We start from the raw sequence: 26,597 nt of genomic DNA, 5'->3' as shown, positions 1-26,597 counted from the left end.
ACTTTTGACCTGTACTGTATATATATTCATTTAGTACCTTTAAGATTATTTTAATGACAATACACACACACACACACACACACACACAATGATAAAGCACTGTATAACAGTTTATTGCTTTAAAAAAAAATCTGTATCTGGATGAAAATTGTTTAACTGTCATGAAAATGATGTCACAATATGAAAAAATCATAATCCTTATTTAGCTGCTATTATAGTTTTTGAATTAATTATGTTTGCATTTTAATGTTTCCATTTTAATTTCAGTAAATGTTTTAGTAATTTTGTGTTTTTGTCATTTTTATTAGTTTGTTTTTAAAATATGACTATATAGTTTTTATATATTTCAGTTTTAGTACATCAAAGTAAACTAAATAAAAATGAGAAATATTTCTTTGACAACTAGCCAAGATAAAATGAGATATTTATTTTATTTTATTTTAGTTAACGTTCATTTTTTTTCAAGTAATAATTTTGTATGGTTTTAATTTTAGTTAACTATAATAACCCAGCCTAAAATCTTTTTTGCAAAATATAATGTTTTTTTTTTTATCACTTCTGAATTTTGAGGTGAAATATGACACGGAACATCAGAATGCGAATCTTCAATCGATTTTCAGCTTCATTCCCAAATATGTGTTTTAGTCTTTAAATAACTCCTTATCGATCTAAAATCAAGTTGCGTGACCTTGACTAACGCGTGAGAACAGGAGACACATGCAAACATTCCAGATGAAGCAAACCTGAATTTCACACAATCAGAGCTCTTCAGCAGTTTGTAAAAGAACTGTAGAAACAGGCATGACATCTTTAGGCATCTTTAGAGCAAGTATAAAGGACTCATTCATTCACTTCTAGAAAAACTCCAGTTAACAAAGCACTCGATTAATCAAACTCTTTGGAAAAAACTGCCTAACGTGTTGCATATCAGCATAGCAGTTCAAATGCCAGAAATAAGCGTAGCAAACAGTTCATGTGCTGCAACAGCACTAGAGTTGGCGTGTCGACAAAATGCATATCGTGAAAAAAACTCTTCTCGGTGTTCTTCCTACCATGCAGTCTTCAGGAACAACGAACTGGACGTTTAGCGGACGCTAACTCTTTGTTGCGCGCAGCTTGCGGCGGAAATACTCGGGCGCGGCTTCATGCAGCCAATCAGCATCCACCAGGCACAGATCCCGCATGTAGCAGCGGGACGTGTGCAGGAGCTCGTTGAACACCACGTAGGCCGGTTTGGCCTGGAACAGGACCGACGAGGGATGGATGGACACCGTCTGATGGGTGTCGAGAGCCACGTAGCTGCCGTCCAGGTGCAGTTCTGCAGCGTTCATGAACAAACCGTGAGCTAGGCAGCGCCGCACGTTAGCCAGGTCTGAGAGAGACGATTCCAGCTTCATGTTCAACTGGAGAACAGAAGATCACAGGGACTTATTGCATGGACACACAAATCTGAGAGAGAGAGAGAGATAGAGATAGATAGACAGATTGACAGACAGATAGATAGATGGAATGAGATAGATAGATAGATAGATAGATAGATAGATAGATAGATAGATAGATAGATAGATAGATAGATAGATAGATAGATGGAATGAGATAGATAGATAGATAGATAGATAGATAGATAGATAGATGGAATGAGATAGATAGATAGATAGATAGATAGATAGATAGATAGATAGATGGAATGAGATAGATAGATAGATAGATAGATAGATAGATAGATAGATAGATAGATAGATGGAATGAGATAGATAGATAGATAGATAGATGGAATGAGATAGATAGATAGATAGATAGATAGATAGATAGATAGATAGATAGATAGATAGATGGATGGAATGAGATAGATAGATAGATAGATAGATAGATAGATAGATAGATAGATAGATAGATAGATAGATAGATAGATAGATGGAATGAGATAGATAGATAGATAGATAGATAGATAGATAGATAGATAGATAGATAGATAGATAGATGGAATGAGATAGATAGATAGATAGATAGATAGATAGATAGATAGATAGATAGATAGATAGATGGAATGAGATAGATAGATAGATAGATAGATAGATAGATAGATAGATGGAATGAGATAGATAGATAGATAGATAGATAGATAGATAGATAGATAGATAGATAGATGGAATGAGATAGATAGATAGATAGATAGATAGATAGATAGATAGATAGATAGATGGAATGAGATAGATAGATAGATAGATAGATAGAATGAGATAGATAGATAGATAGATAGATAGATAGATAGATAGATAGATAGATAGATAGATAGATAGATGGATGGAATGAGATAGATAGATAGATAGATAGATAGATAGATAGATAGATAGATAGATAGATAGATAGATAGATAGATAGATGGAATGAGATAGATAGATAGATAGATAGATAGATAGATAGATAGATAGATAGATAGATAGATAGATAGATAGATAGATAGATAGATGGAATGAGATAGATAGATAGATAGATAGATAGATAGATAGACGGATGGATGGAATGAGATAGATAGATAGACGGATGGATGGATGGAATGAGATAGATATATAGATATATTTGTGTGTGCATCTCTCTACCTTGATGCAGATGTCTCTCAGCTGCGAACGAACCTCCAGCACCAGCCCCATGTTCCTGCTGTTCACGAAGTTCTCTCGACACCACTCCTGCAGTAAAGCATGAACATACACACAACATCAAGATATGTCCTGACCCAGAGACAGAGCAGCACGGACATTCACATGCTAACTCAAATACTTTGCATTTATATAACCTTTGAGTAAACTTTATACCCTAATATTGTTTCGTTCTTACAAATGAGGAACATACTGTACCTGCAATGTGTATAAAGTAGGGGTGTAACAATATATTGTGTCACAATATACAGCAAAAACACAAATGCAACAATATGTATCGTGGATAGTGACGATCTGTATCTTGTATAGCTCACTGTGTGAGGAGAAAAAATCTAGTTTTCAGAGTTTTATTGTCAGTTCTACATTAAACTACTATATATAATGTTGAATATAATGTGTAATAATGCAATGGGGGAATATTTGTGGGTCCTGATAATGCCAAATGTCTGATGTTACCGGTATTTTTTTAAAATATATATCAAGTCAGTGACCCAGATCAAGCATATTCGTCTAAAATAATTCTGTTTTCAGCTTCAGAATCATGAATATTGTTATTCTGGCGTCTCTATTGTCCTGCATTGGGTTTCAGCACCAAGTCTAAGACTATTCATTTACACACACAATATAATATATCAGATTTAGCATTTTAAATCAACAGTACATTTTCTGTTAACCTTTTATCATATGTCTTGGAGTATCGCAATAATATCGTATCATGTTATGTATCGAATCATTACAGGACATTACCAAGTGAAATGATTGGCCAGAAAGTGACTTTTGGGACTTCCATGTCTGTACCTTGTTACCGCTGACTTTCCTAAAGGCCCTGTAGATGTTGAGGAGTGTCATGTGGTCGCCCTCGCTGGAGATGAACTTCTTGCGCGCGGCGAGGACGTCATCTCTGCGAGCGGGGGGGTTGTAGAGGACCGAGTCGACGGAGAGGAGCGAGATGATGGTCAGGACCTCCTCAGTGCAGCAGAACTCAGGCGAGATCAGGAGAGTCTGTGCACACGGAGGACAACAGAGAATTATGACCTGGGTTTCAAATCAACCTTTTCAATCACCGGCCAATTTGGCTTCTACATTAAGTTACCGGCCATTCAGAACTTCTGCTAGCCAGAAAAAGAAGAAATTAACCAGATTAACAGCTTATATATAGGGATGGATGGATGGATGGATGGATGGATGGATGGATGGATGGATGGATGGATGGATGGATGGATGGATGGATGGATGGATGGATGGATGGATGGATGGATGGATGGATGGATGGATGGATGGATGGATGGATGGATGGAATGCATGGATGGATGGATGGATGGATGGATGGATGATCGATGGATGGATGGATGGATGGACGGATGGATGGATTGAATGCATTGATGGACGGATGGATGGATGGATGGATGGACGGATGGATGGATGGATGGACGGATGGATGGATGGATTGAATGCATGGATGGACGGATGGATGGATGGATGGATGGATGGATGGATGGATGGGAGGGCGAGAGAGAGATATTACACTGTCCTAGATATTAAAATTTGGGTTTCATACATTAATTTCTTATTCAAACAAAATCCTGTCATCCAGCATCTCCTCCCTTCCTCATTCATTCTCATCTTTTTAGCGCAATTTTCCACCGGACAAAATTGCGATTGTTAACTCATGCTTTCTGTTCTGTCTGTGCGCACCAATCTTGCACTTCTATCTACTCCTCAACCAGACCACCTAGAGACTTCGGGTTTTCGGCATTATGTTAAGGAAGGTCTAATCTTGGGAACGCACAAAAAAAAAATCCAGGAAAAGATTTTGGATTTCCTGGAAATTCCAGAAAAAATTCTGTTTTTTGCACATTTCTCTGCAACCATAATAGCTATCGAGTTGAAACAAACTGCAAACGATAGCTTCTAAAATTTACAATAATATTAGAAAAAAAGAATTGATCAAAAATCTTTCCTTTATGCTTCAAAAATTTATTAAAACTTTATATGAAGGGAAATAAGAAAAATATTGCCTTTTCACCTATAGAACTATTGTTCCACAGAAATACGTAAGGAAGGTATTCACAAGAGTCATGAGCACAATTAATTCCACTGAATTACGGCAAGAAATCAATGAAGGTATCGATCAAGATTTGGAGAAGGAGCAAGAATATATGAGAAAACGACAAGAGGTTGTTGCAAAATAAATGGAAGAACGTTCAGCAAAGCGACAAAAGATGGCGACATCCACACCAACGGCTTGGCTTCCTCGTCAGGCGTATCTGATTTCTACGATGACTCGTGGCTTTCAGAGGATGTTTTGGCAAATATCTCGAAAGCAGAAGAAGAGTTTACAAAGTCACAAGCCAATAGTCAAGCAGAAAAGAAGGAAGAATCTGAAGAGGACAAAGCAGAAAAGGAAGCTGATACAGAGAAAATCGAGGATATTGAGTGAACACAAGATGTAAAAAATAATGAGCTAATAAAAAAAATGATGTTCAACTAGTCAAGTGATTGTGCCTTTTTTATTATCCATTGCTGATTTGATTTCAGAAAGTTCATTTGAATTTCAAGAGAAAGTTATATTCTCGAGCAACTTATTTTCTCTTTCATTTACTATCTCTTAGTGTTGTGATCCCATGACGTGAGAAAATTGCGCTAAAACACTCACTGAGTTTTTATTACTTGTTTTACCAAAAATGTGTTTTAGGTGGACAGATCAATACAGGACAAAGAACATGTAGGATGTTGGATAATATCAATGTATTTTCTGTAAACCAAATGCTTTTTAATCTTCGCTATTGCTTCAATGCAAGTGAACAAGCGCGCCGTTATTTGTTGCGCAGTGACGAGTGTGTTCAAGTAAGCCAGATATGAGCAGACTCTGTGCAATACGCTGTATTTAATATATCACGATGACTCGCGAGTTGAGTTTTTGTGTTAAATCTGCGCAGATGTGTCATAAGCCACATTGGATTAGTACCCCACTTCCCCGACTTCCTAGCTTGTCTCTGAAAGCCTGTTGACTGATTTTTATGTTTAGGACTCGGGTCGTTTCTAGCGGAAAAAAATAAAAAAAATTCGCAGATGTGTGTTTTCCACCGAGAGCATCTCTTCTGTTCACTGACACATGAAACTAATGCTTATACAATGTTCAGGATAATGCTGAAAGAGCCGTTCTGGACTGTAATGTCAATGTGTCGTGCGAAGAAAAGAGATTCATTCAAACTACAGTCTCACAGAGTCAGATCTATATAGTCTATAGTCTCAAATATACTTTATAATCAAACTATCATAACAGTGTGATTTTAATGAGCTCATCTGTCGAGAACATCTCCACATCTCTATGATCAGATGCTTTCTGAACTGATGTTTCTCATTTCTGTTGTGTGTTTATTGTGTTATTGAGAGGAAAGAGCAGCACATATTCATAAAATGTATGTACCCACTGCTAAGGTATTTCCAACTTCTTTTAACTTCAAAGCGAAGATTGAAAATAAACTTTGCCATGAGAATATCGGGGTCTTGAATCACGTTCAGCACGAGCAATAAGTGCTGCTGCAGTTCACTTAACGGCCACCGGTGTCGCTAATAACAAGAGTTTCTCAATTCTACATACAGCAACTTTCAAGTGAAGCCATTTGTGACCCTGGACCACAAAACCAGTCACATGGGTCAATGTTTTGAAATTGAGATTTATACATCATAAATATGAATAAATAAGCTTTCCATTGATGTTTGATCAATTCCATTGATTGATGTTAGGATATGACCATAATTGGCTGAGATACAACTATTAGAAAATCTGGAATCTGAGTCTCTATTATTATTTTTTTTTAGTTTGTCTATATAGTTTAAAAAAAAAATGTATTTGATTTGACAATGCATTAAAATACTAATGTGACCCTGCATCACAAAACCAGTCATAAGTCGCACGGGTATATTTGTGGCAATAGCCAACAATACATTGTATGGGTCAAAATTATCCATTTTTCTTTTATGCCAAAAATCATTAGGATATTAAGTAAAGATCATGTTCCATGAAGATATTTAGTAAATTTTCTACCGTAAATATATAAAACATTTATTTTTGAGAGTGAATGCAGCACAATCGCCAACATAAATGCACAACTTTAAAGGGGATTTTCTCAATGTTTTGATTTCTTTGCACAAAACACAACAAAATCACTTTGCATGATCTAATAACAAGTGAATGAGTATTTCCTACTTTGGAGAAGCGAGGCTCTAGAGGGAAACAGGCCATTTTCTTGCCCAGGGGCGTTAATGACACCTGGTCATCTTTCCTCTCGACGGCCCCGAGGATACTGAGCTGATCCACAGCCGTCCGCATCGACTCTGCACACACCATGCACAGGGAAAATATCTTTAACATAACAAATTGCACATGAAAGCTGATTGCATTATTGATGCAACCATTGAAATTTTTTTTTTTTATAGTTATTATCATCTATTAATTATTGAACATTTGTGTGTTTTTTTTTGTTGTTGCAGTTTTTATAACAACAACCTGGTGAAGGTCATATATTACAGCAAACTAAGGTTTGTGAGTTGAGGAAAAGCTAAAAAAAAAAATCAAGCAATTACTAAAAAAAATTAATATTTTATTTGTTTACCTGAAAGTCATTAATGGAAATCAGAGAACTGTAAACATGTGAATGTTTTGATAAATTATTGAAATATTACCTTAAAATTCATTTTTGTTTTGTTTTCCAGTACATGACATTACATTAAGAATAAGATGTTTACGTGAGAAGCAAATTACTCAAGATATTAAGTCTTGTTTTGTAAAGCATTGATCAAAATGAAGTGAGTTTAAGCTTAAAACAAGAACAAATATCTGCCAGTGGGGTCAGAAAAATAATCTTAATTCAAATGGAAAACAAGATTATTATTTTTTTACTTCATTGGCAGATTTTCTTTTTCCTATTTTAAACTCAAACTCACTTCATTCTGATCAATGTTTCAGAAAACAAGACTTAATATCTGAAGTAATTTTACTTCTCAAGTAAATGTATCCTGATTCAACAATGTTTAGATATTTCTTCCGGAAAGGAGATAAAGAAAATCATTATTGCAGTGTCTGGTATGATATGTTGGAGAGTTCATACCAGGTGACGGTTTAGACATGAAGTCAAAGTTGAGAACATCAGGAACTCCCAGAGCGAGCAGCTGCAGAACGACACTGGCCAGATTACACCTGCAGAGTCATTAATAATCATTACTGAACACAGGCAGAATATAGAAACGTACAGCTAGCTTGTTTTAGCATGCAGCTACATTCACACCGGACGCGGCGTTCTTGCATTTGAAACAACACCATACTGCAACAGAAACTAAGAAAAAAATATATATATTTTTAAGAAAATAAGTATTAAAAAAAAAAAAAAAAAGTATAATATAGCATAGTATAATATATATATTTTTTAGAAAAATAATAAAGCATAATATAATCTATATATATATATTATTTTTTAGGAAAAGAAGTTAAAAAAAAATTAAGAAAATAAGTATCATTAAAGAAAATGAGTATCTTTTTTCTAAGAAAATAAGAATAATTTTTCTAAGAAAAATAAAAAATAAGTATTGCTTTTTAGGAAAATTTGTATAACTAAAGAAAATAAGTATAGTATAGCTTTATTAAAGAAAATAGGTATTGTATTTAAAAAAATAATAAGTGTAGTATTTTTAGCTAAATTAGTTACATTTAAGAAATTAAGGATCTTCTTTAAAGAAAATAACAATATTTTTTTCTAAGAAAAAAGTAGCATTTTTAAATAAAGAATTATTATTTTTAATGAAAATAAGTATTTTTTTCTAAATAAAAAATGTATAATTTAAAAAGTATATGTATAGATTTTTCTACGAAAATAAGTATTATTTCAGAAAATAAGCATCTTCAAAGAAAATAAGTTTGTTTGTTTTTTAAAAGGAAAATAAGTAAATTGTTCTAAGAAAATAAGTATAACTTAAAAAAAAAGTTTTTTGTTTTTAGAAAAATAAGCATCATTGATTCTGACCAACAGGGAAATGCAACTCAGTACCCAAAGGCTTCAACCTTTTTTCAAAAAAACGTGCGAATGAAATGCAAGACCATGTCCTGTGTGAACAGCAATACATACTGTCAGATAATGTCTATTATATCACCACAACACAACTCCAGCTTTAGGAATCAGCACGTGACGCCAGGGCGCTGTACCTCTGTATCTCAGGCACGGTCATGTTGGCGAGGTTGTCGAACTCGTCTTCAGTGTAGAGACGGTAGCATGACCCGGCCTCTTCTCTCCCGGCTCGACCGGCCCGCTGCCACGCCTGGGCTTTAGACACTCGCTGCACCGCCAGCACCTCCAGACCACTCTCTGAGTCAGTACAGTTAATGTGTTATTTAACATCTGATCACACAAACACCAGGACATCTGCATCACTCCTCAACAGGAAAGCCTTGGACTTAAAGGGTTAGTTCACCCAAACATGAAGATTCTGTCAGTAATTACTCGCCCTCATGTTGTTCCAACCCTGTAAGACTCTCGTTCATCTTCAGAACTCAAATTAAGATATTTTTGATTAAATCTGAGAGCTGTCTCACTTCTTCATAGGCTTCTAGGTAATTGAAACTTGCCGGCCCAGAAAGCTAGTAAAGACATCGTTAAAATAGTCCAAGTGACTACAGTGGCTCAACTTTTGGCCGACGGAGGCTCACTATTGGCCGACGCTGGTCATGTGTGTGATGCTGGCCAATCGTGAGCCTCCATTCTGACGTACAACCCAGAAGCGCTGCGCTGTTACACTACGTGAACTCACTCAGAGACACACAGAAGAAAATAAAGAGTTGAATAAAGTTGTTATTTTAGTTTTTTTGCGCACAAAAAGTATTCTCGTCGCTTGATAAACTTAAGGTTGAGCCACTGTTGTCACTCGGACTATTTTAACAATGTCTTTACTAACTTTCTGGGCCGGCAAGTTTCATTTACAGAGAAGCCTATGGAGGAGTGAGACAGCTCTCACATTTAATCAAAAATATCTTAATTTGTGTTCTGAAGATGAACGAGAGTCTTACGGGGGAGAGTAATTACTGACAGAATTTTCATTTTTGGGTGAACGAACCAAAACGAACAAAAATATCATGGGACGGAGGAGCTTCCTTTAAGAAAAGAAGTAACATTAAAAGACATAAAAAATAAAAAAATAAGTATAATTTTTTTAAGAAAATAAGTATACATTTTTTAAAGACATAAATATTGTGTTATTTTTTAAGAAACAAGTTTAGTTTGCTTAAGAAAATAAATGTTTTATCATTTAAAAAATATATATTATTTTTTAATGAAACCAGGTATAACTTGTAAAGAAATAAATATATTTTTTAAAACATAATAATATTTTTTTAGAGAAAATAAATATTTTTTTAAAGAAAATAAAGTTTTACCATTTGTAAGTATTTTTAATGAACCCATTAATGTCCTTGCACACTGAGTCTGAAATTTTCATGTGCGTTTTTTCGTATTCGTCATTCAGTGGCTCTGAAGTGTCTAAACACCTCTCTCATGCTTGCTACGGATGCGGAAAATGCAGAAAATCGAACCTGATCCGAATTTTTTAAAAGTTTCGAAGGCAGTGTGCAAACATGATTGACACAACATAATTTCGGACTCAGTGTGCAAGGACTTTAGAAAGGAGGCTTGAGAGTTTCACCTGGATTGTAGCGCTTGGCCTTCACCATCCCCGTGTCTATGACGTACTTGATGCCGGAGATGGTGATGGACGTTTCGGCGATGTTTGTGGAGAGAATCACTTTCCTGGATCCCTGTAACGGTCACAGAAAGGAGTGTGTGTGAGTGAGTGAGTGGAAGTGCAGGTTCAGCATCAGGTGTGTCGTGGTGTTTGGGGTCGTGACCTTTGGCGCGGGCTGAAAGACCCGGAGCTGTTGGGTGGGCGGTAGCGAGGCGTACAGGGGGACGACTGTCATTGGTGCACAGGTCTCAGGAAGGTGTTTCGATATGTCCCGACAGGTGCGCGCCAGCGCCTCAATCTCCTCCTGGCCCGTCATGAACACCAGGATATCATGGGACGGAGGAGCTTCCTTTAAGAAAAGAAGTAACATTAAAAGACATAAACAATTGAGAAGTAGTTTTTCATAAAAAAAAAAAAAGAAAAAAGTTTAGTTTAGTTTTTTAAAGAAAATAAGTATTTTAAAATAAATAAATAATAAGTATCATTTTTTAAAGACATAAATATTGTGTTATTTTTTAAGAAACAAGTATAGTTTGCTTTACGAAAATAAATATTGTTTTATCGTTTATATTGTTTAATGAAAACAGGTATAATTTGTAAAGAAAATAAGCACATATTTTTTAAAGAAATACATATTTAATATTTTGTAAAACAATGTTTTTTTTAGAGAAAAATCTTTTTTAAAGAAAATAACGTTTGTACGTTTTTTTTTTTTTGAAAACAAGTTTTTTTGAATAAATATATATTTTTATAGGAAATGTTTTTTATTTTCTTAATTTTGTGTTGTTTTATAAAAAAAATTTAAGAAAACAAGCACATTTTTTCAAGAAAATAAATATCCTTTTTTGCACTTCAAATAAAACCAAAAATCCAGAACTGTATTTTACTCACTAACCATTTGAAGAAGCTAAAAAACCTGCTCTGGATGCAAGCAGTTCAGTGTCAAGATGATAAGAGACACACATCATACATTTGTCTCTTCTGTGTCTGTGTGTGTGTGTGTGTGTGTGTGTGTGTGTGTGTGTGTGTGTGTGTGTGTGTCGGTGTGTGTGTGTGTGTGTGTCGGTGTCGGTGTGTGTGTGTGTGTGTGTGTGTGTGTGTGTGGACTGACCTGGTGAATCTGAAATATGGAGACCAGCGCTGCCTGGAGATAGTCGGACTGAGGCTGTTTGGTGTAGTAGATCTGAATGGGATGCTGTCGGCCCTCCAGATACAGAACGGGTGATTTATTGAAGTACTGAGAGAACAGATCCACGTCCATGGTGGCGGACATCACAAACACCTGCAGACACACAGCATCCATTCACTGACGCAGCAGAACGACAGAGCCGAACAACTGGTCAACACACAACCTAATAGCATATCTGCAGTGTAAAGCTGAATAAAGATCCTTAAAATGTACACATTAACAATTAAGGACAATTCACACCGCTTCGACAGACGGCAACACACACTTCGTCTGGTTTTGTCAGATCAGTGTGTTGTTGCAGCCAGTCTGTTGGCGTCTGTCGGAGCTTGTTTTCGGAATTAGAATGTCTGAGAAGAGTTCATAGACCAATCAAAATTTAGAATGCATGATGTCATTAGTGTCTGTTACTTTTTGAATGCTGAACATTCCATGAGAGCTTTTCAAATTTAAATCCTACATTTCTTTTTAAAAAAGTCACTCGTTCGTTTAAACATGGATGTTGAATGCAGTGTGGAGCGTGAGTCTTTTCTTCCACTTTAATACAAGTTATAAAACATGCATGAACATCAAAAGGTGTGTTGAAAGATGCAGAAGAACTTACTGAAATGCATCATGTCTCAAATACTCTCTCAATCAGTGTTTCAACACGTCAATAAAACAGCTTGTGAACAATATGTCATGTAACATCAGGAAGTTTTTTTTTTTTTGAAAACAAGTTTTTTTGAATAAATATATATTTTTATAGGAAATGTTTTTTATTTTCTTAATTTTGTGTTGTTTTATAAAAAAAATTTAAGAAAACAAGCACATTTTTTCAAGAAAATAAATATCCTTTTTTGCACTTCAAATAAAACCAAAAATCCAGAACTGTATTTTACTCACTAACCATTTGAAGAAGCTAAAAAACCTGCTCTGGATGCAAGCAGTTCAGTGTCAAGATGAGTGTCAGTGTCAGGAAGGTTACCCAATGTTCAATAAATACTGGAGAGGAGCTTATTTACTGTTAATTATATATGCATGTTAAATAAATATCTCATGAATAATACAAGTGTTAATGAAAACTACCTGTATCTGAAATTATGTTGTTAATTTTATCCTTTAATATTACAATCAGGGCTTGACATTAAAGGCGCTCACGCGTTTTTTAGGCCAAAACATTTTTTGTCACATACAGCAAACATCTCCTCACTATCCGCTAGCTGCCTGTCCCCTGAACACACTGTAAAAAACAGCCCAGGCTCCACAAACGGCAAGAAAAACAAGCTGGCCCAGACTGGACCACGAAACATAACAAACAGTGTTCCAGCCAATAACCGACAAGAATGATTTGGGGGTTTAGTGCGTGTGCACATGAAGGGGGGTGTGGGGGAGGAGAGAGAAGCATGAAGAGGGAAGTTAGCTAGAGGAGAGATGTCCTAAACAACGACAGCGACTAACGTTAGAATTATATTCTCTTGAATTTTGATACGGCCGACGCATGACCAAAGAGACGACGTTCCGATGAACAAATAGCAAAGAAGAGGGAAAAGGAGAAGGAACGCGCAAAATCCCGAATTTACATCGGAAAAGCCTCCGACTCGTTCATGACTGTTTCAGGAAGCACGGAAGGGAAGGGGACGGGATGAGGAGGAGGGAGGGTCGAGCTAGCCTCCGTTTTGTTTGACAAAACTTCGAACGTCAACAAGAAGTGACGTCACCCAACATCGCTTAGAGCAGCTTTAACACCCATTAACCTGCCAAATGCGGGTGGACTTCAGCAGTGGCGTGAATTTTATATATGACATATATTAACATTTTTCAATTGTAGTCTTTTAAAAAGGTCTCTAAAATAATAAACTAAGTGTAATGTAGTGTTGTCAAAAATATTATTTTTTTATACATATCGACACTGAAATATCTGAACGCTTCCAGTCAAATACACACAAAATAATGTAAAAATGGTGAGTATTCACGTAAACACAGTCAGTTGTGTTTAAAGTGAACGTAAACAGTTGAGAAAGAAAACGCATGTGTATCAGAATAATGGATCTGTGTGTCAGGTCCTAATAAACCTGCTGCTAAATCATGAGATAATATTAGAAATACCTATATGGCAGTTTTTCCCAGTGGTATCAATGTGAAAACTGTGGCTAGTGAAAATGCTAAGTGGGGGGTAACTTTGGAAAACCACTAGCCAGAGTGACTGGTGAGCAAAAACGTTAATGTCCAGCCCTGATTATATTAATGTACCAAATGAGAGGGTTTGCTCTTAAAGGATTAGTTCACTTTAAAAAAAAAAAATAATTGCTGATAATTTACTCACCCCGATGTCATCCAAGATATCCATGTCCTTCCTTCCTTAGTCGACAAGAAATTAACTTTTAAATTATGTTAAATGGACATAATTAACATTAACAAAGTTAAAAACATTATGTTTTTGAGGAAAACATTCCAGGATTTTTCTACACAGAATGGACTTCAATGGTACCCAACTATACCAATGTTCAAAGAAGGTTCAAATGTCCGTCTCAATGCAGCTTCAAAGTCTCGACACGATCCCAGTCGAGAAATATGAGTCTTATCTAGCGAAACGATCGGCCATTAAGAAAATGGCCGATCGTTTCGCTAGATAAGACCCTTATTTCTCGACTGGGATCGTGTCGAGACTTTGAAGCTGCATTGAGACGGACATTTGAACCTTCTGTGAACCTTCTGTATATATATATACACTTTTTAACCACAAATGCTTGTCGTATACCATCTCTGAGATGCGCCACACATTGCGTCATCACGTTGGAAAGGTCACGCGTCACGTCATCTATCTTAGTTATTTGTCTGTGTACTCCGGTTCAGAAAGGAGGGAAGGGCGAAAAATTACATCTCATTTTCTCCTCCAACTTCAAAATCGTCAGACATCTTTGTTTTAATTCATTATTATTATTTATTACATTTTTTCGTGACCTTTCCAACGTGATGACATAATACGTGGCGCATCTCAGAGATGGTACAAGACGAGCATTTGTGGTTAAAAAGTATATATATATATAATTTTTTTAGAAAATGACGATTGTTTCGCTAGATAAGACCCTTATTTCTCGACTGGGATCGTGTCGAGACTTTGAAGCTGCACTGAGACGGACATTTGAACCTTCTTTGAACACTGGTATAGTTGGTTGCCATTGAAGTCCATTCTGTGTAGACAAATCCTGGAATGTTTTCCTCAAAAACCTTCATTTATTTTCGACTGAAGAAAGAAAGACATGGATATCTTGGATGACATCGGGGCGAGTAAATTAATCACAAACATTTTTTTGAAAGTGAACTAATCCATAAGTATCGGTCTGATTGTCTCGTACCTTCAGAGGTATTTTGTTCTGTTCTGTGCGTTTGCGCTGGGCGGCCTTCACCACGCCGAACAGGACATCAGTGTGTACGGTGCGCTCGTGAGCCTCGTCCAGGATCACCACAGTGTAGCGCAGTAACAGCGGATCCCCGATCGCCTCTCGCAACAACATCCCGTCCGTCATGAACTTCAGCTTGGTCTCCGACGACGTGACGTCTTCAAAGCGCACCGTGTAGCCGACCTGAGGAACAACCGTGATGAAGAGGACATGTGTCGTGAGCAAACGTCCAATAGTCAAGTCACCTTTATTTCTACAGCAGCTTTACAGTAATGAACAGGACAATAACACATGCTTCATCAAATAAAGCAGCTCTAAAAACACAATCGTGTCGTTATTCAGTTCAGTGTTGATTTAGTTCAGTTTAACTGTGTAAAGTTCATCAAAATTGAAATAAGTTCACTTCAGCTATAAGCAGCTTTACAGAGCATACACTGGCGGTCTGGTTTGGACTGTAAAATTGTGTTTTGTCTATCGTAATATATTAAAGTGTGATTTATTCCTGTGATCAAAGCTGAATTTTCAGCATCATTACTCCAGTCTTCAGTGTCACATGATCCTTCAGAAATCACTCTAATATGATGATTTACTGCTCAGTTTTTACATATATAGTGTGATACAATTTGTCCGGGATTCTTTGATGAATAGAGTGTTCAAAAAGAACAGCATTTATTTTAATATAAATCTTTTAAAGGAGTCATAATGTAGAAATTTCACTTTTCCACGAGAATCAATGTATGTTATGATTGCATAATGATTGTACACTGGCCGGGAAGCCGATATTTAAAAGTGAAGCGTTTGTTTACCTCAGGGTTTGTAAAATAGGCCACGTGCACGCGCACGAAAAAACGAGATTTTGATTTCTTCCCTTTCTTGACGTCAAGACGGGGGAGGATATACCAAATATGGACACCGCAAACCTATGCCGCGGGAAGCCCGCCCCTCTCCCCCTCTCCCCCTCAGATTCAGTTTAGTCGACTCGAGAAAGATGGAGAAACCGAGTGCACACCTGAGATGCTCTGTGGTTGACTGCCACAAACAACATGCAAATGTGTTTTATCTACCAAAAACGGACGAAACTATCAGGGAACAGTGGAGGAAATTCATTTTTAATGACGCTGTCCCAACAACTCTTTCAAGTGGCGTATCGTTAGGTGTGTGCGCTAAACATTTTACACCGGAATCATTTACAAATTTGGGGCAGTATCAGGCGAACTTGGCCTCGAAGCTCCGTTTGGGAAAAGGTGCCATCCCAACCATCAGGGACTTGCCAGAAATTGAAAAGGTAAGACTGTGTTTTTATTGCTCTACTGTGGTTAACAAATAGCAGCTAACTGCTAATGCGGCTATTGTATGTAACGTTACCTTCGAGGTAAACACGGGGAATGGACTCTACGAATGCTAGCCACATCTTTCGACTTTGTTTTACACTAGCAGCTACAGTAGTGACGGTACAGGAGTCCATGCTCAGTGGCTAAAACTGTTTAAATGCAAGTATGAAAACAATATACCACTAAACATTATTAGCCAAACTCATGCAAAACATGCAGTTTGAAAATAGCTTTCAGTTAGTGGGGCTTCTGTAAGAATGTATATGGCAATGGTGTATTTTTTCTTTTTTCTTTGGTTGTGATTACAATTTCACTAACAATAAGTACCGTCACATTTATTGAGCTATTGCAGTATTTTGTCTATGTTTTTGTACCGCTTGGAAGTAGTAAAATACATTCCTGCAACCAATCAACGCGCCCCTCATTTGCATTATTATAATGACCGTCCACGACAGCCAAAACATCGCATCAGATCTCGCGAGACAATAATGCCTTTAGAAATAAGGGTCTGAGGGGCTCTGTGTTGATTTTTTTTCCACTTTTCTTTTTTAGAAGTGCCTAAAATACTATAATAGAGCATTTGGGTATCCAAGGTAACACAACATTATGACTCCTTTAAACATTATAAATGTCTTTACTATCACTTTACTCAATTTAATGCATCCTTTATGAATAAAAGTAATTAATATATATATATATATATTTCTTTTAAATAAAATAAAATATATCATGGTTTCCACAGAAATATGAGCAGCACAACTGTTTTCAACACTGATGATAATCCAAAATGTTTCTTAAGCAGAAAATCATCATATGTGACCCTGGATCACGTCACCAGTCTCGAGTCGCACGGGTATATTTGTGGCAATAATAGCCAACAATACATTGTATGGGTCATAGAAAAGTATCGATTTTTCTTTTATGCCACAAATCATGAGGATATTAAGTAAAGATCATGTTCCATGAAGATATTTAGTAAATTTCCTACTGTAAATATATAAAATCTTTATTTCTGTGAGTGAATGCGGCACAATCGTGAACATTAATGAACAACTTTAAAGGAGATTTTCTCAATGTTTCGATTTTTTTTTGCACCCTCCAGATTCCAGATTTTCAAATAGTTGTATCTCAGCCAAATATTGTCCTATCCTAACAAACCATACATCAATGGAAAGCTTATTTATTTCAGATGATTTATATGATGTCAAAAAATTGACCCATGTGACTGATTTTGTGGTCCAGGGTCACATATGATTTCTGAAGGATCATGCGACACTGAAGACTGGAGTAATGATGCTGAAAATTCAGCTTTGATCACAGGTATAAATTACACTTTATTATTCACATAGAAAACAGCTCATTTAAATTGTAATAATATTTCACAATTTTACTGTTTTTACTGTATTTTTCATTAATCAAAAAGCAGCCTTGGTGAGCGGAAGAAACTTCATTCAAAAATATAAAAAAAAATTATAATTCTTCCAAGCTTTTGACACCCAGTGTAATAGTGTCATTATTCAATGACAATCGTATTCATTTAGGATGATGCAAATAGAGAACGTGGGCTTTAACGCACCAGTTTTCCCAGCTGAACTCTCTTTTCCTCGGCCACTCTTCCAGCCAGTGATATGGCAGCCACCCGGCGGGGTTGAGTGATGGCGATGACGCCCTGCCGCCCGATGCCCGCCTCATACAGGTACTGCGGTATCTGCGTGGTTTTACCTGAGCCCGTCTCACCTGCAACAGGAAAGCATCATGTGTGCACTTCTTTTGCTAAAATAGTGAGGATCACATTTTGGAAAAAATATCCTCGCAAATACAGAAAAATGGCAGCTTGAGTGTGGTCTTTAGTAAATAAAAACTCATGACCTGACTAAATAAAATCTTAAATAGAATAAAATGCTCCTGTAAGATTTAGGAAGTTTACATTTACATTTCTGCATTTGGCAGATGCTTTTATCCACAGCAACATACCCTGCATTGAAGGTTTACATTTTATTATATGTATGAAAAATGAAATAAAAATGATTTTATCATGACTTGTAAAATGATGACTTGTATAATGCATGGTATTACTAATGGTACATGTCCAAAATGCATGATATTACCATGGTACATGTACAAAATGCATGGTATTACTATGGTACATATCCAAAATGCATGCTATTATCATGGTACATGTCCAAAATGCATGCTTTTACATTGGAACATATCCAAAATGCATGGTATTACCATAGTACATGTACAAAATGCATGGTATTACTATGATACATGTCCAAAATGCATGATATTACCATGGTACGTGTACAAAATGCATGCTTTTACATTGGTAAATGTCTAAAATGCTTGATATTACCATGGTACGTGTACAAAATCATTGTATATCTTTCTGTTGTATTTATTTGTCGATTTTGCTGACTGTTTGTGTAATTTTGAGGACCTTTTCCTTACATTTGTTCATCTAGTATTAGTTATGCTGAAGCATCGATAATTGTGAAATTTCACCATTTGAAATAACCAGCCCAATGTCCAAAAAGAAGTAGTGTATTGTCACAATACACGTAAAACATGTATAGCATTACCACGGTACCAAGGTATTACCATGCTATACTTTGAGAATACTGTCAGCTTACAGACCCATATGAAGTCTTACCGATGAACACAGCATTGTGCAGTTGTCGGAGTTGGTTGATGACTTGTGTTCTGCTCGGGTAGATGGGCAACTGTCTCCGCTGCGCGTCCACGCTGACGGGCGCGTGTCCCGCTCTGGGCAACAGCATGCCGGGCTTCTTATCCAGGCGGAAGAAGGGAGAGCCCGGCTTAAATCTCTTCGCCGGAGGAGGGTCGGGGTCGTGGGGCATGATCTGCAGGAGACGCGCAGCACTGTGAATCCGTCTCACTCACCGAGAAGGGCTGATAAAGAAAGAAAGAAGAAAGACGGACAGCAGAGGAGTCTCGCGCTGCAGTTGTTTACATCATCCGTGTGTTCATGTGGCTCTGCTGGCGGCGCGCACTGATGACGTCGGTGAGCCTCATGGCGCATCTCTCACAATTATTTTCATGTTTATTTTTCTTTATCATGAGATGTGCCTCCTTATGAGGTTAAGGATTCAGATAAGATACTTTATGATTTTATTTGAAGAAAAAAAGCCGCATTTTATAGGCTTTATAGTTCCAACACATAGTACGCAATGCCAGGCTAATAACATTAAATGGGGGAAAAATAGGGAAATATTTTTTCATGTTTTAACGAGTTGGACTTTATGTCAAATTAGTTTCTTTAAACTTTAATCTCTTTATTCATAGCTCACTTCAATGGGCTTTGGAAAACGCCCATCGCTGCTACAGAGTGAGAGACGTGTGTATTGACCAATCAGCGCACAGATTCGCTCTCCTGCGACATTCTGATTGGATGTCCGACTTGTACTAATATTGTTCCGCTTCCCGCAACGATCTCTTTCTTTCACGCGTCCCTACTGTGAGGTGAGGTGTAGTGCGGCCCTCTGCTGCTTTCCTAATTTTAAACATACCCGTGACCATACGAGTTGTAAATATATCATAACTGTTTTAAGAATCGTGAGAAGATGTAATTCTTACTCGATATGTGTATAATAATAGTTGTTTGAGGGAAAAGGTTAGCATTAGCCTGTTAGCTTAGGCCTTTGCACCACGTGAGATGAGACGTGACACGTTTTTACACTTATTTCTCGTTGTAGATTGTTTCTTGTTTCGATTATAGAGGTGGATAATACATATGCATATATAATGTATGTAGTGTGTGTAGATAGATAGATAGATAGATAGATAGATAGATAGATAGATAGATAGATAGATAGATACGTATTCTACACACACAAAATGAAGTACAGCAGGTCATCTACAGATCAGCTGTGTCAGTGCTGATTGGTCGTTCCCCCTGCTGAAATAAAACTGTTTCCTACTATCCCTGAGTGTTTGCATCCCACAGCTCACAGGGACGCTTGGTTTCAGACATTCTTATAGTAAACTAAGGCCAATAAATCAAATAATAGTGCATTAATTGTCGTGAAAATGTTTTAAGGTCAATTTTTCTAAGTTGAACACCTTTGATTTTTGGGTTGATTTGGTTTTGAGATTTAACCAGCTTTATTTTAGCACTTAAGCTTTATACAAAGACGAGGTTGTCTAAAATTAGATTTCTATCTCTTGTTTCTCAGATTTTTCAACCTTGTCTTTAAACCGGCTGTTCACCGATCCTTGGAAGCACTGCAAAGATGCCCAGGGAAGACAGGGCCACGTGGAAGTCCAACTACTTTCTGAAAATCATCGTAAGTTATCAGCGCTTTATGGCCTGAAGTACAGCAGGTCATCTACAGATCAGCTGTGTCAGTGCTGATTGGTCGTTCCCCCTGCTGAAATGAAACTGTTTCCTTACTATCCCTGAGTGTTTGCATCCCACAGCTCACAGGGACGCTTGGTCTCAGACATGTTTTAATCGTGAGCCCCCGTCGGGTTGAGTCGTTTCTGATGGTCTTTCTCCGTGTGTGCAGCAACTGCTGGATGACTTCCCGAAGTGCTTCATCGTGGGCGCAGACAATGTCGGCTCCAAGCAGATGCAGACCATCCGTCTGTCCCTGCGGGGCAAGGCCGTCGTGCTCATGGGCAAAAACACCATGATGCGCAAGGCCATCCGTGGCCACCTGGAGAACAACCCGGCTCTGGAGAGGTGCGTGTCAGTCTGGGCACAAGGATGATCCACGGTAGAAAATTAAGGGCTTTTAAAGTTGTGGGGCCTTATTTATAAAACACCCATAGGACAGGATTTGACTCCATTTTATTCTCCATCAAAAGTGAGGAAATCTAGATTTAAAATGTTATGCACAAGGCAACTAAACTTTCCTGATGGTTAAACAAACTGATGCAAAGAAAAAATATCTGCACACTCTCTTAAGCACATTTATTGCCAATGTTTTGGCACAAAATGTTGGTTATAAATGTGCTTAAGAGTGTGCAGTTATCTTTTCTTTGCATCAAGTTTTGTTTTTCCCTTTAATGTGCACCTTGTAAGGTGTTTGCTTTCCTGTTCTTTGAGGAATTAAACCAAGCCATGTATACTGAGAGCGTGCTTGGATTTCCTTGCCCGTTGAATCTGAACCATAAGATGAACTAATAATAATAATAATAATACCTTTTATTTATAGGTGGCTTTCAAGGCACTCAAGGTCACCTTGCAGAATAAGATCAAAGCAATACAAATCAAACAATATCAGCCGCATATTCAGCTGATATTAAAAGCTATTCTAAACAAACTGCCATTTATAAAGAGATGCTTTCAGGAACATTTTGGTACATGCCAACATTTTGTAAATCATTCATAGGGACATTTTGGATGCGTTTTGTCGTACGTTCACGTTTCGGATCATTTTATGCACGTCTTTATAAATGAGGCTCCGGGTATGCAGGATAAGTTACGGACCGGCTGTGTCAGTGCCTGTTTGTCGTTCCCCCTGCACAAATCAACATGTTTCCTACTATCCCTGAGTGTCTGCATCCCACGGCTCACAGGGACGCTTGGTCTCAGACATTCTGTATTCACTGCATGTATTATTTGGGGTTTTAAATGGGGTTTTGAGTGTTAATTATTCCTGTGTTTTTGCAGGCTGCTTCCCCACATCCGTGGGAATGTCGGCTTCGTCTTCACTAAGGAGGATCTGCCTGAGGTCAGGGATCTGCTGCTGGCAAACAAAGTGAGTATGACTGTTGTGCGACTGAGCGTTCAGGGCTTGAATGCGTCTCTTCTGGTGTAACTCACGTGATCTCTGGTCTTAGGTGCCCGCCGCTGCCCGTGCCGGTGCCATCGCCCCCTGTGAGGTCACCGTCCCGGCGCAGAACACCGGTCTCGGCCCTGAGAAGACCTCCTTCTTCCAGGCTTTGGGAATCACCACCAAGATCTCCAGAGGAACCATTGAAATCTTGGTGAGTATGATTTTTTTGGTTACCAATAATTATGGAAACGAGATCATTATTGTGTTGTATTCTAGTTTGCAAAGATGTTATAAATGAAACGCACCCCATTTCGGCACGTTTGTGTGGGTTTTTCTTTTTCCTTTTGTCCCTCTCCAAAATCCCAAACTCCATGCCAGTTTTTTTTTTTAAACTAGTTTCCAGTTGCTTGTATAAGTGCACTAACATGAATATGCATTTTTTTTCTTGCTTGTATTTAAAGCTACACTGTGATATTTCCCCCCATCTAGCGGTGAAATTGTATGACAACCCAGTGAATATTAGTTTCTGTTCCTTTCAATTTCGAGGGCGTTTTAACTCCTACGATGGCCGTATTATTCCAAGATTAACATGGCTTCCAGTTCGACTTCGTCCAATTGCGCCTTTAAAACTATCACCTGTGATCCGTCGCAGCACAGATTTATGTTACAAGGTAAACAATACCTTTTCACCATTGACGTAACGCAAGTTATACTAGAGGTCGTTCTGGCGTTATGCACAACCATGCTATGGTTAGACAAGCAACTATAAAACTTCGAATTTACACAAATAGGCTGAATTACCTGTCGAGAAGAAAGCAGAAGACTTCGGCGTCCGTTTTAAAATCTTTGCTCCTCATGAGCTCTTTCCATCTGGGAAAAGTTACTCCAGTATTGACTTTGGTCTTGCTGATTTGCCTGTCGCATTGACGTTTTAATTCTCTCTTTCGCTTCCTTGGCGACTCTGCTACATGTCCTCGAAAACAGGCGTGATCCTCCATCAGCAATCTTTCAAATCTGCCGGCAGTCGCGAGTAATCTCCCCCTCGCATTCGTCTCTGAGTCACTGAGTGTAAAGCGCGAAAGGCGACGCTTGAATTTACAGGTATGTCCCTCTTTGGCTAATGTAGTTTCAAGATGGCGACCGCCATTCGAACCCCTCACCCGTATGTACTTTCAATGGCAGATTATAAACTTACGAGAATACTTTATTACTTGAAAGAAGTAAATATACTTTGAGCACATATTTTTGAAAGAACTAAGTGTTTTTTGCTAAGAATCAACAAAGAAATTACACAGTGTAGCTTTAAAGTAAATCTGTTATTAAAAAGGCTTGTTTTTTTTTCCACACAGAAAGTTCAATAAATGCATGTTTCCAAATATACTGAGCATTAATGTTAAATAATTTAACTTAATTTCCTGTAAGTAGTGTGTGTGTGTGGGGGGTAGGGCTGCTTGATTATGGCAAATCATATTCCAGATTATTTTTGTTCAATATAAAAAAAAAAATAATTAACACCATTATCAGTGAGCGATACGATCAGTCTTATTTCACGATGGGAGTAATTTTAAATATCAGTGAAATTTCACAATTATCAATACTTCAGCAAAAACTAGCTTGACTAATGTAAGGAAAAGGTCCTCAATTACACAAGACAAGTAAACCGTCAGCAATGCAATGGGAACAAATAAACTAATCACAAACATTTTATTCACTAGAAATTGCTTTCTAATCTGCAATCTGTTTAATGATAAATCAACTTTAATATTGATGTGAATTTAAGTAGATTTTAAACATTTAGTGGTTCGAGCAGCATGATTAATACAGCACTGATGAATACGGATATGCAGGATAAGTTACGGACCGGCTGTGTCAGTGCCTGTTTGTCGTTCCCCCTGCACAAATCAACATGTTTCCTACTATCCCTGAGTGTCTGCATCCCACGGCTCACAGGGACGCTTGGTCTCAGACATTCTGTATTCGCTGCCTTTATTCTCCTCAGTTTTAAAGAAACTTAGTTTGATTTGTTCCTGTGTTTTTGCAGGCTGCTTCCCTTTAGCTGCGGGTATATTGGGCTGCTGTCACTTTAAGACGAATGCACTATCCAATGCTGGAAACATCCGTTTTCTTTGTTTATAACTCCTAACCAAATGGGTTTACGAGGAAACTCGTCGAGACGGGCATTTTGACTTAATTTGTGCGTGAATGGACACGTGCACGGAACATTGTGTTAATTCGGTGTTCACAAACGTCACGTGGTTCAGCGCACACAACTACACAGCGAGTTTGTCGTCTTGCAATTAAAGCGCCAGGACTTAAATGCATGCAACTGCGAAACTGTCAGTCTATGATGGTTAAACTTTGCAATTAATCTGCGAGTCAAACACAATGGACAAATAAAGACAACAGAATATGCACATGAACTAACGGACCTGTTCCGCCTGCAGAGCGACGTTCAACTGATCAAACCTGGAGACAAGGTGGGCGCCAGCGAGGCCACGCTGCTCAACATGCTGAACATCTCGCCCTTCTCTTACGGGCTGATCATCCAGCAGGTGTATGATAACGGCAGCGTCTACAGCCCAGAGGTGCTGGACATCACTGAAGATGCTCTGCACCAGAGGTTCCTGGAGGTTCGTGCACTTAAACTACTGCTATTGAGTGTAAATATGCAGGATAAGTTACGGACCGGCTGTGTCAGTGCCTGTTTGTCGTTCCCCCTGCACAAAGCAACATGTTTCCTACTATCCCTGAGTGTCTGCATCCCACGGCTCACAGGGACGCTTGGTTTCAGACATTATTTTTTTTAAAAGGGTTGCCCCCTAACCTTCAGGCTTGGGAAAACACTGCCTTTAACCGGTTCACTGTTTTCCTTTCAGGGTGTGAGGAACATCGCCAGTGTGTGTCTGCAGATCGGCTACCCCACGCTCGCCTCCATCCCTCACTCCATCATCAATGCTTACAAGAGGGTCCTGGCTGTCGCTGTGGAGACTGACTACTCCTTCCCCCAGGCCGAGAAGGTACGACTCGGTTCTTTTCGTTCTATCTATCCGTCAGTCCCGAGTCTGCCTGCATCAGGTCTTTTTGTCCCGGTCTTTTCGGGACACTTGGTCTGACGGTCCTAAGTAGGGCTTGCACGATCTTGGGAAAAACTGGCATTGTTTTTCTGCGATTCGAATTATTACAATATAAACATTTCAGCTGATGATTTGAATGGCTCTATTTGTAAAGAATCGTTCTAGGATGATTGTGGTAATTTTGTAGGGTAGTGCATCTGCATGGAAAATAAACAATTTACAAGCATCGATGAATGCGATTAGAACAAAGATGGATGAAATAATCAGTTCTTTGTGTTTCAGGTAAATTTAACTATTCCAGTGCAGACATTGAATCAAATGTATACAGTCTTTGCTGTATGAATTGATTCATAATTAATATGGTTTATCTTTGTTTAAGCTACAAAAGTGGTTTTCTCTTTGTTTGATTAACTTCTCAAGGTCACCGTGCAGCATAAGATCAAATCCATGAAATTCAAAGCAATACAAATCAAAACTATCACAAATGTATTAAGATATGCATTCAGGAACGTTTTTGTACATGCCAACATTTTATAAATCATTCATTCATAAAGGACATTTTGGATCGGTTTTGTCACACGTTCACATTTCGGATCATCTCATGCACGTCTTTATAAATGAGGCTTTCTGAAGTCTGTATAAAATCTAGTCACAAACATTTTACTCACTAGAAATTGCTGTTTCTAATCTGCAATCTCTAAATCCCCTATTGATGTGAATTTAAGCAGATTTTAAACAGTCATGATTAATACAGCACTGATGAATACGGGATAAAAATGCAGGATAAGTTACGGACCGGCTGTGTCAGTGCCTGTTTGTCGTTCCCCCTGCACAAATCAACATGTTTCCTACTATCCCTGAGTGTCTGCATCCCACGGCTCACAGGGACGCTTGGTCTCAGACATTCTGTATTCGCTGCATTTATTCTCAATTGCATTTATTCTCTGGTCCATGCGTGTCCACTACGAACCCTATACTGCGACGTGACTATCGCGGCTGCGCACATCGAGATATCGATGCTAAAACGATAATCCTAATCCTACAGTCACCAAACTCTGTACTCATTCTGATCTCATCGAGCTGGACAACTCTAATTCAGTCACTTGCTCCAACCAACAGGAAGTCTGCTATTGTGGTCTGAATGTGTATTTTTGAGAAATCAGGCTCTCTGTTAAAGTACTCCTCATAAGGGATGACCTGTAATGTGTGTTATTTCTCTCTCGCAGGTGAAGGCCTTCCTGGCTGATCCCACCGCTTTCGCTGTTGCAGCTCCTGCCGCTTCCGCTGCCGTGGAGAAAGCCGCAGCTCCTGCTGCTAAAGTGGAGGCGCCCAAGGAGGAGTCCGAGGAGTCTGACGAGGACATGGGCTTCGGCCTCTTCGATTAAACTCCTGAATCAACATGTCAGTTTAACACCAATAAAACATCTGGAAACAGCCGTTGTGCCTCTTGTGTCTTTGGGTTGGTGTGTTCACATGTTTTGTGTGTAGAAA

The 26,597-nt window shown here is 38.1% G+C and overlaps 2 protein-coding genes across 2 annotated transcripts; one reads left to right on the top strand and one right to left on the bottom strand.

The window, feature by feature from the left end:
- Window positions 1-476: 476 nt before the first annotated feature.
- Window positions 477-19,303, bottom strand: dhx33 (DEAH (Asp-Glu-Ala-His) box polypeptide 33). Its single transcript, XM_084413857.1, has 12 exons — window positions 18,942-19,303; window positions 17,865-18,025; window positions 14,913-15,140; window positions 11,500-11,670; window positions 10,552-10,737; window positions 10,350-10,461; window positions 8,860-9,019; window positions 7,772-7,860; window positions 6,871-6,998; window positions 3,456-3,659; window positions 2,601-2,687; window positions 477-1,403 (listed from the first exon to the last, which is right to left on the bottom strand). Exons 1-12 carry the CDS (start codon window positions 19,147-19,149, stop codon window positions 1,095-1,097), a joined length of 2,043 nt encoding a protein of 680 aa, XP_084269983.1. The 5' UTR covers window positions 19,150-19,303; the 3' UTR covers window positions 477-1,094.
- A 291-nt stretch (window positions 19,304-19,594) lies between these two features.
- rplp0 (ribosomal protein, large, P0) lies at window positions 19,595-26,543 on the top strand. Its single transcript, XM_084413855.1, has 8 exons — window positions 19,595-19,771; window positions 20,485-20,595; window positions 20,818-20,993; window positions 21,927-22,014; window positions 22,097-22,243; window positions 24,477-24,662; window positions 24,909-25,049; window positions 26,333-26,543. The coding sequence occupies exons 2-8, from the start codon at window positions 20,542-20,544 to the stop codon at window positions 26,489-26,491; spliced, it is 951 nt and encodes a 316-aa protein (XP_084269981.1). The 5' UTR covers window positions 19,595-19,771; window positions 20,485-20,541; the 3' UTR covers window positions 26,492-26,543.
- Window positions 26,544-26,597: the final 54 nt, after the last annotated feature.

Source organism: Rutilus rutilus (genome assembly GCF_951802725.1).
Source record: "Rutilus rutilus genome assembly, chromosome: 7".
NCBI classification, from domain to species: Eukaryota; Metazoa; Chordata; class Actinopteri; order Cypriniformes; family Leuciscidae; genus Rutilus; species Rutilus rutilus.
Note: the sequence above shows the minus strand (reverse complement) of the source record. Positions and strands in the feature narration are given on the sequence as shown.

What these genes read in the sequence shown, in the direction of transcription:
- dhx33 (XM_084413857.1), bottom strand. Translation starts at nt 19,149, where the DNA reads ATGCCCCACGACCCCGACCCTCCTCCGGCGAAGAGATTTAAGCCGGGC. An exon ending in GAGTTCAGCTGGGAAAACTG is followed by an intron (nt 15,141 to 17,864) that starts GTGCGTTAAAGC and finishes GTTGTTCCTCAG; the next exon opens with GTCGGCTACACGGTGCGCTT. An exon ending in GGCCAAGCGCTACAATCCAG is followed by an intron (nt 9,020 to 10,349) that starts GTGAAACTCTCA and finishes GTACTGACTCAG; the next exon opens with AGAGTGGTCTGGAGGTGCTG.
- rplp0 (XM_084413855.1), top strand. Translation starts at nt 20,542, where the DNA reads ATGCCCAGGGAAGACAGGGCCACGTGGAAGTCCAACTACTTTCTGAAA. An exon ending in ATCTGCTGCTGGCAAACAAA is followed by an intron (nt 22,015 to 22,096) that starts GTGAGTATGACT and finishes CTCTGGTCTTAG; the next exon opens with GTGCCCGCCGCTGCCCGTGC. An exon ending in TGCACCAGAGGTTCCTGGAG is followed by an intron (nt 24,663 to 24,908) that starts GTTCGTGCACTT and finishes TTTTCCTTTCAG; the next exon opens with GGTGTGAGGAACATCGCCAG.